Source organism: Nannospalax galili, unplaced genomic scaffold (genome assembly GCF_000622305.1).
Source record: "Nannospalax galili isolate Female #2095 unplaced genomic scaffold, S.galili_v1.0 scaffold2378, whole genome shotgun sequence".
Taxonomy (NCBI): domain Eukaryota; kingdom Metazoa; phylum Chordata; class Mammalia; order Rodentia; family Spalacidae; genus Nannospalax; species Nannospalax galili.
Genome location: NW_008340540.1, coordinates 115,735 through 126,805, shown reverse-complemented (window position 1 = coordinate 126,805; position 11,071 = coordinate 115,735). Strand labels below are relative to the sequence as shown.

Genomic DNA, 11,071 nt, shown 5'->3' with positions numbered 1-11,071 from the left:
CAGAGGTCCAGAAGAGGGCTTCGGATTCCCCTGGAACTGGAGTTAAGGACAGTTTGTAGCCACCATGTGGGTGCTGGGAATCGAACTTGGGTCTTCTGCAAGAGCAGTCAGTGCTCTTAACCGCTGAGCCATCTTTCCAGCCCCATCCTCTGCCAGTGTTCTTAACTGCTGGGAGGAAAGGGGAAAAAAGGGCAGACTAGGTACCACAGGGGCATCAGCAGAGCAAGTATAAATCTCATTCCTTTTTTAAAAAATATTTTATTTACTATTTTTATTTTATGTTTATGAATGTATTGCCTTGCACGTATGTGAGTGCACCCATGTCGTGCATTGCCGCGGAGGTCAGGACAGGGCTTCGGATTCTCCTGGAACTGGAGTTAAGGATGGTTTGTAGCTGCCATGTGGGTGCTGGGAATTGAACCCGGGTCCTCTGCAAGAGCAGTCAGTGCTCTTAACCGCTGAGCTATCTCTCCAGCCCTATGCTACACACCTTTAATTCCAGCACTTGGGAGGTAGAGACAGGCCAATCTCTGTGAGATCAATGTGAACTTTGGTCTACATAGTGAGTTCCAGTCCATCTGTGGCTATAGGGTGACCCTCTCTCAAAACAAAACAAAAGATCACTTCCTCAGCAGCCAAAAGAAAAATAGGCAGCTACATTTTCAAAAAAGCAGTATGCAAAGTTGCCCAGTTTGGGGATACCATCATTCATTTTGTCCTGTGAAATCAAGAACAGCTTGATAGGAGTGATGCTGTACTTAGGTTTTAAAGTCAGATAGAACAAATGAAAAGTCCAGTGGTATTGAAAATGCTTTAATATTCCATATCCAGGGCTGGGGATATGTAGCTCAGTTGGTAGCGTGCTTGCCTAACATGCACAAAGCCTGGAGTTCAGCTTTTGATAAATGGGGCATGGTGGTGCACTTCTGTAATCCTTACGCTTGGGAGGTGGAGGCAGGAGGATCAGGAGTCCAAGGTCATCCTTAGCTACGTACTGAGCTCTAGACCAGCTTGGATGCAGGATTCCATCTTTAAAAAAATAAAATAAAATGATCCTGTATCCAGGATATAGGCTAACAACACAAGCATCACTATAGCACTGGGCAAACCTGGTGGTACTTGGAAGCGTGGGACAGCCTGCAGTCCCCCTAGTGTCAGAATGAAGCCATGCTCCATGTAGTTTCCTACACTGGCTCCTATTGCCACTCCTCCTCTGAAACCTTCAATGGGAAAACTACAATTTGTTTTAATTTTATTTAGATTTATTTATGTATATGAATGTATATGCATGTATATATATGTGTACCACATGCAGGCCTGGTGCCTGTGGAGGCCAGAAGAGGGCATCAGATCCCTTGGAACTGGAGTTACAGATGGTTGTGAACCCCACCTGGGTGCTAGGAATTGAACCCTAGTCCTCTGCAAGAGCAGCAAGTGCTCTTAACTGCTGAGCCATCTCTCAGTCCCCCACCATTTGCTTTTTTGTTTGTTTGTTTATTTATTTATTTTTTGGTCTTTTTGAGACAGGGTCTCTGTAGCCTCAGCTGGCCCAGAACTCACTGTGTAGAGCAGGCTGGCCTTGAACTCACAGCGATCTGTCTGCCTCTGCCTCCCAAGTACTGGGATTAAAGGCACCATGCACAGCCTCCTACCATTTGGTTTTAAGTCAAAGATATGCCAAAGACCACCAGAATAGACAGCTGTTGTAAAACAGCCAACTGCTGGAGTAAGCCAGCTCAGCTTCCTTCTCTCCACTAGAAGCTCCATTCTGTGCTTATAGAAATAACAAGCAGAAGGCTGGGGTGATGACTTAGTCTCTTAAAGTACCCACCACACAAGTATGAGGACCTGACTTTTATCCCCAGCACCTACGTAAAAGCAGGTGAGGCAGTGTTCATCTGCAACCCCAGGTAGGTGGCAGAAACAGCTAGATCCTTAGAGTTCATTGGCCAGCCATCCTAGCTGATTGCTGGGTTCCAGGTTCACTGAGAGACCACTTCTCAGAAAATAAGGTGAAGGATAATAGAGGAAGACACATGATGTCAATCTCTGGCCTGAACATGCACTGTTCGTGCATCTATATGCACAGATTTGCATGCAAACACTTATGTACACAATATACATACCAAAAATAAACAAATATTTATAAAGAAAGAACAAATAGATACTGGCATAGTTATACACACCTGTAATCCCAGGACTCAGGAAGCAGAGGCAGGGGACTTGCCACAAGTTTAAGGCCAACCTCATCTACATAGTCTGTAAGAAAAAGTATAAACAGGTATTTATTACGATAAAAGAAATTGTGGGGGAAGCTGTCAGAAGGGTCATGAGTGATGCACATGTGCTCGTATGCACTGCCACCTGGTTCTTTAGAAAAGCATAGTCACTGGTAAGACCGTTCCCACTGAAGGACATGCCAGGATCTCAAGAATCAGTCTCTACGCTAGCTTGAGTAATGACGCAGATACTTGGTAATAAATGGAACTGAAAACAACTAGCATGAAAGAGACTAGAAGAAAACCATAAAATAGCCTGCTGTTGGGACGGAGAATAGTCAGTGATAGGTGATTTGTAGTTTTTACCAGTCTCCGTGGCATACCTCACTGTGGCTGATGTAAAGATAGTGATATGGAGTCAGGTCGGGCAGGCAGGTGCCAGCCTGCCCCAGCCCACTGTGAAGAACCTCATCAGTGTGGCTTTGTCGCTGCACAGCAGCTAACTCATAGTAAGGCCTTGCCTAGCACACTCCTGCCCAGCACACCCTCTACTTAACAGCAGATCCAAGTGCCTGTGCCAGACAGTTGGGCCACATTTTTTGATCAGTAACTGATGGAAGGGGCTGAGCAATGCCATGTGCCAGATTCTTGGGATGATGTGGTCAGAGGCAGCTTCTCTGGAGGTGTCTTTCACCTGAGCCACTGTGGGGAGAGAGCCACAGGGGCCTAAGGATGAGTCAGAGGAGCATTTGAATGAAGGTTAACTCTTTCATCTTAAGTAATAACTGACTCAGCACTATCTTCCCTGTTCTGAGAGAACAAATTCTCAGAAGCCAAAGGCAGCACTGCTCATTTGATCCACCAGATGTTTTGGCTGACAGCTGTGGAATCCTGTGTGCTCTCAGAAATAACTCTGCAAATGTTGTGGTAAATATTTCCTGACTTTTCCAAGTTTCGATTTCATATTCACTATGTTCACTATGACCTTATGGGAAGGAATTTTTTTTGTTTGGTCTTTTTGAGACGGTCTCCTTGTAGCCCCAGTTGTCCTGGAACGTACTATGTAGACCAGGCTGGCCTCGAACTCACCTGCCTATGCCTCCCAAGTGTTGGGATTAAGGGCATGCACCACCACGCCTGGCCTGGTCTCTTTTTTTTTCATGTTTTATTTTATTATTTTAAGTATATGTGTGTATTGCCTGCATGTAGGTAAGTGCACCCGTGTCACGCAATGCCCTTGGAGGACAGAAGAGGCTGTCGGACCCCCTGGAACTGAAGTTACAGACAGTTGTTAGCTGCCATGTGGGTGCTGGGATTTGAACCTGGATCTTCTGCAAGAACAACCAGTGTTCTTAACTGCTGAGCCATCTTTCCAGGGTCTCCCTATAGCCTCAGCTGGCCTGGAACTCACTATGTAGACAAGGCTGGCCTTGAGCTCACAGCGATCTGCCTGCCTCTGCTTGCTGAGTGCTGTGATTAAAGGTGTGTGCTCTAAAATATTTTGTTTATTATTTTATGTGTATGAGTGTGTTGCCTGCATGTATGTAAGTACACCCATGCTCTGAAATGCTGGCAGAAGTCAGAAGAGGGTGTTGGATCCCTTGGAACTGGGGTTACAGACAGTTGTTAGCTGCCATGTGGGTACTAGGAACTCAGCTGTGTTCCTCTGCAAGAGTAATCAGTGCTCTTAACTGCTCAGCCATCTCTCCAGTCCCCAAGAATAATATTTTGTATGTTAACTGCTCCTGTCTGCAACTCTTGTCAAGAATCACTGTGGCCGGGCTTGGTGGCGCACACCTTTAACTCCTCCAGCACTTGGGAGGCAGAGGCAGGTGGATCTGAGATCAAAGCCAGCCTGGTCTACATAGCAAGTTCCAGGTCAGTTGTGGGGCTACAGGGAGCCTCCTGTCTCGAAAAACAAAAGAAGAATCCTCTTGTGCAATTCTCACTTATCCCTACGTCATTTTCGGACAAGCTTGGGGCACAGGCTAGCAGATATTAACTAGGCATATCCTGCTTGTCACCTTCATTACAAATGTCCATTTCATGGAATGAGTGCTGTTGACCACCACTTTATTGGAATTTCAGTTATTCACCATTAGACTCGTCCTTTTTCTCCCCACCCTGTGAAAAATGAGAATCTTGTGAGTTTGAAGAAATGTGGGTGGCCAAGTACAGCTGTAGGATACAGCTGTTAGCAAAGTTGTGTGAACAGTCACACACTGCCTCCCCAACTTGGAACCAGGTGTACTGTGAGCACAGCAACAATGAGCATGCTGTATGACCTGAAGCACCTGCTTGGCCTAGACTTTAGAGGGAATCTGTATTAGTCTATAGTTATACAAATATCATGTGAATGTTTTCCACTTAGAATAGCTCAAAAACTCCTTAGACCACCCATACAGAGCTGGTCCTTCCCAAAGCTAACAGTCCTTATGCATTCAAAACCTATTTGACTAGCTATTTTTACGCATGTGCATGTTAATCATAGAAGTAGACTTTGTTGTCTTTTACATATTCTATTCAGGAGGGGTAAGTATTGTCAGCACATCAGATCTCCGAATACCATCTTGCGGAGCTGGCCTTGCCCCTATCCATCCTCTCACCAGACCCCAGCAACCACAATGGGGCTTTCTGTCTTGATGAACTGGACTAGGTAATCCATCTAAGTGGAATCATCGGGCATTTGTCCTTTGCGACTGGCTTATTCCACTGCACATAATGACCCGAAGGTCCACATTCACCGTGATGTATACCAGTTTCCTTCCATTGTTAGAATGAGTTTGTGTTCTCTCTCTCTCTGTTTTTTGTTTTTTTTTTTTTGGTCAGGTCTTCTGTAGCTCCAGTCCACTCACTATGTAGACCAGGTTGGCCGGCCTCAATCTCGCAGAGATCCACTTGCCTTTGCCTCCCTAGTGCTGAGATTAAAGGTGTGCACCGCCCCACTTGTCATGAATTTATTCTCTTTTTAACTATGAATTGTGTTCGGTGTATATGAACCTACCGTTCTGAAGTGATTTTCTTGTTTTTTTCTGAATTTTTTCTTTTTTATTATTTCAGGTGATATTACTGCATTACTTTATTAAGACATTTTTAAAGCCTAAGGGTGTATAGATCAGCGGTAGAGCACTTGTCTAATGTGTGTGTAACACTGAGTTTGATCTGAAGCTCTGCCAAACACAGTCACCTTCAGATCAGACTATATGTCAGTAATTTCTTACCCTGGCCTCTTAGCGATGTGTTCTTTGCTTTACCTTTAGGGACTCTGCTGGAGGCAAAAGTTTAAAAAGCACCAACTGAATATGTATCTGTAAGTCCTGTCCCTAGAAGTAGGTAAACCAGAGGCAGGCACAGCTTTCAAGGAAAGAAGCCTTGGTATTTCTGCAGATGTTTTCAAGGCTTATAATCACTTGCTTTAAATAACAGGCATTGGGAAAACATGAAAAATTGTTCTCCACTGTAGTCCTTTGACCCCTCTTGTACATTTGAATGGAATGAGGTAGCACCTGGGGAGCTGTCTGGTGGACACAGAGTTCATTTTCAGGTAAAGACAGTCTGGAGGTGGCAGTCACATAGTGTGAACAGACATTACTGAATGGTACACTTAGTGTACCATTACACTGAGTTCAAGCTAGCTGAGGCTTAACATGGTTAAGATGGGGCTGGCTGTATGGCCCCATGGCAGAGTACCTGCCTGGGATACTTAAGGCTTTTGGGGTGATCCCTTGTGCCAGAAAAAAAAATGAGAATGGTTAATATGGGGTGTGGCTCAGTGAAAGCTCTGGGTTCAGTGTCTTAACAGCAAAAACAGCCAAAAAAAGGTTAAGATGGTAAATTTTGTGTTACAAATTTTATAATTTAGAATTTTAAAGAGCAGGTCTTTAAAGCAAGCACTGTTAATTGTGCAATGCTGACCTTCTCATTGCACTTACATACAATTGGACAGATCTCAGTCAAGAAGCAGTGTTCCCTCTCCTGGGTACGCCTCCCAGCATGTGTCTCAGGTAGGCTGTCTTTAATGTCAGGGCCCCACATCACAGTTGCAGCACTGAAACTATTTGCTTCCTCTTCTGCTCAGGTCGGCTGTAACCCCAATGAAGATGTGGCTATCTTTGCTGTTGACTCATTAAGGCAACTTTCTATGAAGTTTTTGGAAAAGGGAGAATTAGCCAACTTCAGATTTCAGAAGGATTTTCTGAGGCCCTTTGAGCACATTATGAAAAAAAACAGGTAATTTGCATTGTTGGGAAGACCCTTGCTCACATGCCCGATTGGCATCTAAAAGTCCCTCCCAGTGCATGATTAATTTTTTTCTCTCTTGATGCAAGCAAGTAGATTGAGCAGTTGGGCAAAGACTCCTTTAAAAAATATGTAGTTCAGCTGGGCATAGTGGCACACGCCTTTAATCCTAGTATTCAGGAGGCAGAGGCAGGCTGATCTCTGTAAGTTCGAAGCCAGCCTGGTCTACATAGTAAGTTCAAGTTAGCTGAGGCTACAGTGAGACCCTGTCACAAAAAGACCAACAACAACAACAAAAAGGTAGTTCAAGGTCTTCAAATTAACCCAATGGTACAGCCTATGTTAGAATGTATGAAATCCTGACTTTAATTCCCAGCACCCCTTACACACACAAATACATGTACACACATGTACCTCAAACACGTTGCATCATTCTGCATGGGAAAGCCAGGAACTCAATTTTATGAGGTATTGAAACTACCTAGGGCAGTCAGCCCTCCATCTTCTGCAGGCGGCATATTTACTTTGTCAGTTTATTTCTGACTTTGGCCTCTCTCTGCCTTCTGCACGTGGCTTTCCTATGGTGGATGAGCATGGGTCCAGCACACAGATCCGAGTGCCCTCTCATGACTTTCAGTGCTAGTGCTATAGAAGCAATGGGTCTGTGTGGTGTTACTTCTTCCTGTCTCTGAACAGTGTGTGTCTTCATAGCTAATCTATGCAAGTATTCAGGTAATATTGTGCTTAGCCTTGTTGCTGTTTCAGAAAATGGGCTATTTTTCCAACTTGACATAAATAAAGTTAAATTATTACTTCTTAAATTGTATACGTATACTCTAGTCCATGTTTGTATGATCATTATCTATACCTATCCCTGACTCAAAATGGAAAAGGATAGAGTCTTACAGATTTGGCGATGATTATTTCTGGGTGGTAGAATTCTTGAGTCCATTAACTGAAATAAGGGTGGGGCTTAAAAGCAAACAACTGCTTTGACCACAGGCTGGACCTTGTTTAGGTAACAAGCAGTCAGAGCTAGGCAGGCCCAACTCTAGTTCCGCAGCCCAAATCCCTGTAAACCCGGACTTGCTCCCTTCTTTGGTTCTGCCAGACACAGGGTCAGATTTCCTCCTTGACTTTATTGTTTCGTGATCACAGGATGATGGCTCTAATTCCACGGTGGGATGAAAGGAAAGGGGCAGAGCCTGAATCAAATACATTACTATGTACTTTTAGACATAGTTTTGTAATATGCTGCTCTTAAGGGAAGAGCTGTGTTCGTTTCTTCTGCTTTCCAACATACAGGTGACACTGCTCTCCCCTTCTTCCTCAGGTCTCCAACCATCCGGGACATGGTGATCCGCTGCATCGCCCAGATGGTGAGTTCCCAGGCAGCCAACATCCGCTCAGGCTGGAAAAACGTCTTTGCTGTGTTCCACCAGGCTGCCTCTGATCATGATGGCAACATTGTGGAGCTGGCTTTCCAAACCACGGGCCACATCGTCTGTAAGTGCTTCATCGTCTAACATTCCAGTTGAAGTCTAGCAGGAGGCCATTTGCTGTTTATCTTACTACCTAGGGGGCTTCCTTGCTTTAGTTCTGCCGTGATGAGATAAATATATGCTGGGCACTGTTGGAAGGACTTGGCAGCTGTCAATCTTCACAACAACCCTGTGTTCCTCTTTGGCCAAATGGGGGAAGCAATGGTTGCTCAGGGTAGTTAAAGCGTATTCATGATAGCAAAGGAGATACAGTCAGTTCTCAGTGCTTGCAGTTCCCAGTTCACCAGCTCACTACAATGTAGACGTAGCCCCCTAAGCCCTTGCTTGCTCCTTTTGTGGTTATTTGCCAGTACAAGCATAAGCAGAGCACCGACAAACCTGACTCCCCCAGGGGTGTTCACGCCCTCAGCTGTGTGCAGGCTTCTTTCTGCAGTGTGTCAGGTGCCACAGTTTTCACACTTGCATGCTTTCTGATGGTGATTTCATTGTTTAAAATGGCCCCAAAGCCTGATGTATCTTACAGAGAAAATACTCGTTGGATTGAGCTCACTTTATACAGGCTGTTGGCTATGAGTTCAATGTTCATGCATCAATATCTGTTAAACATAATGTCATGAAGGAGAACACAGCTGTGACAGGGCTTTCGGTTGGGTGGTTTGGTTGGTTGATGAAAATGCGACAGAGGTTTGCAGGACCTCGTTTCTGCTCTAGAAGCTGGGGTTAGTGTTCCTGAATTCAGTATTCATAGACACTATAAAGAATATAACTGTGCGGGGCTGGAGAGATGGCTCAGCGGTTAAGAACACTGGTTGTTCTTGCAGAAGACCTGTGTTCGAATCCCAGTACCTACATGGCAGCTAACAACTGTCTGTAACTCCAGTTCCAGGGGATCTGACAGCCTTTTCTGTCCTCCAAGGGCATTGCACGATATGGGTGCCTACATGCAGGCAATACACGCATACACATAAATAAATATATATACATAAAACCATGAATCACTCTTCTTTCTCTCATTCTGTGGAGGAGGAGATTGAAGCACAGGAAATTTGAGCAGAACCTTAGATTTCTTAGAGCCAGTCGTCTCTGAGCTCCACCATTAAATCCTGGTACCTTGTTTCCTCAGCGACCATCTTCCAACACCACTTCCCTGCAGCTATCGACTCCTTTCAAGATGCTGTGAAGTGCTTGTCTGAGTTCGCCTGCAATGCTGCTTTTCCCGACACCAGCATGGAGGCCATCCGTCTCATCCGCTTTTGTGGGAAATACGTCTCTGAGAGGCCACGGGTGAGTCTCCTTGCTTACGTGGGTGGGCATTGGGCAGAAAGTCTAGGGCAAATCTCCTTGCTCCTGGCAAAGAGCTTCCAGCTGTCTGGAAAATGTGTCTCAGTTCTGATACTGCCACAACAGGACCAAATCAATTTGCACTAGGATTTATTCAAATGAGTTTTTAGGGTTTTGGTTTAGTTTGGTTTTTATGCTAAAAATAGTGATAGTTTGGCTCAGTGATTAGGATGCCCTTACATGTAGGCAAAACACTCATACACATAAAATAAAAACAAACCCAAAAACTGTTTAAATGATGTCCCGCATGGTGGCACACACCTTTAATCCCAGCACACCTTTAATCTCTGAGTTCTAGGCCGGCTGGGGCTACAGGGAGACCCTGTCTCAAAAAAAGACCAAAAACATAATTTTTTTTAATGGTAGCTAATATGTTTATTTTCAGTTACATTTTACTCATTTTGTGAGTGCGTGTGTGTATATGTGTTAGACCACATGTACCACAATGCATGTGTGGAGGTCAGAGGAGTTGGCATTTGGCTCTTTCCTTCCATCATGTAGGTCCAGGGGATCAAACTCAAGTTGTCAGACTTGGTGGTAGGCACTTTTACATGCTATGCCATCTCTCTGGCCATTTTGTGGGGGTGCCTTTTTTTAGTCATTTTTATTTTACATGTATATGTTTTGCCTACATGTATGTAAGTAAGTCCATGTTATGCAGTGCCTTCAGAAGCCTGAAGAAGGTGTCAGATCCCCTGAAACTGGAGTTACAGACAGTTGTTAGCCACAATGTGGGTCCTGGGAACGGAATCCAGGTCCTCTGCAAGAACAGCCAATGCTCTTAATTAGGGAGCCTTCTCTCCAACCCCTGGGGCTGTTTTGAGACAGGGTCTCACTATGTAGCTCAGACTGCCCTTGAACTTATGATAATTCTCCTGCCTTAGCCTCCTAAATGTTGAGATTACAGGTATGCACTACCACACCTGGCAGTTTTAGTCATACTGAACTTTACACAGCGTTCCACACATTGTCTCTGTGGATGCTAATAGTATTTTAGTTTTCTTGTTTTGTCAAAGTTCAAGAAGCTAGCTCCTGCTGGGCATGGTGCTACACACCATTAATCTCAGCACTTGGGAGTCAGAGGCAGGTGGACTTCTGGGAAATGGAGACTGGCCTAGCCTACATAGCTACCAACTGGGGCACAGGGAGATCTTGTCTCAAAAAAACAAAAACAAATAAAAAAGCATCTAGTTCCTATGAAAGAAAACAAACCTCCCCTTTCCAAGAATTGGCATTTTGCCTAAGAACTTGGAGTTACAAATTGCTTTTGTGGGTTGGGGAACTCAGTAGTGGAATGTGTGCTTAACATGCATGAGGCCCCCACATTTTATCCCTACCACCATCACCCCCTCCAAAAAGAAAAAAAAAAGTCACCTTTTGTTTGCTCTTGAAAATGTTTGGGGTTTTTCTGATATATCTCACCTTTCTGGATGAGACTTTTAAACTCAACTGGGGAGCTGGAGTGATGACTCAGCAGTTAAGAGCACTGACTGCTCTTACAGAGGAATTGGGTTTGATTTCCAGTACCTACATGACAGCTAACAACTGTCCTTAACTCCAGCAGGCAGTACACACATTACACAAATTAAGATATATATATATATATTTTAAACTACTCAACTAAAGGGACAGTCCCAAAACACTGTAACTGGAGGTAAATAAACCCACCTCAACTATACTGCTTTATACAGACCTCTTAAGTGTTCTTCACAGAATTGGGAAAACTGCCTGATGATATGTCTAGTCTTTTTTTTTTTTTATTTTATAATG

General features: G+C 44.4%; 1 protein-coding gene across 1 annotated transcript in view; it reads left to right on the top strand.

Moving 5' to 3' along the window:
* Positions 1–11,071, top strand: part of Arfgef2 (ADP ribosylation factor guanine nucleotide exchange factor 2) — a gene marked incomplete at its 5' end in the record, with an annotated part of 87,856 nt that overhangs the window by 52,725 nt on the left and 24,060 nt on the right. Inside the window, 3 exon segments of the mRNA XM_008835575.3 lie at positions 6,298–6,449; positions 7,792–7,964; positions 9,084–9,244. Of these exon segments, the coding sequence (XP_008833797.2) occupies positions 6,298–6,449; positions 7,792–7,964; positions 9,084–9,244 (486 nt within the window).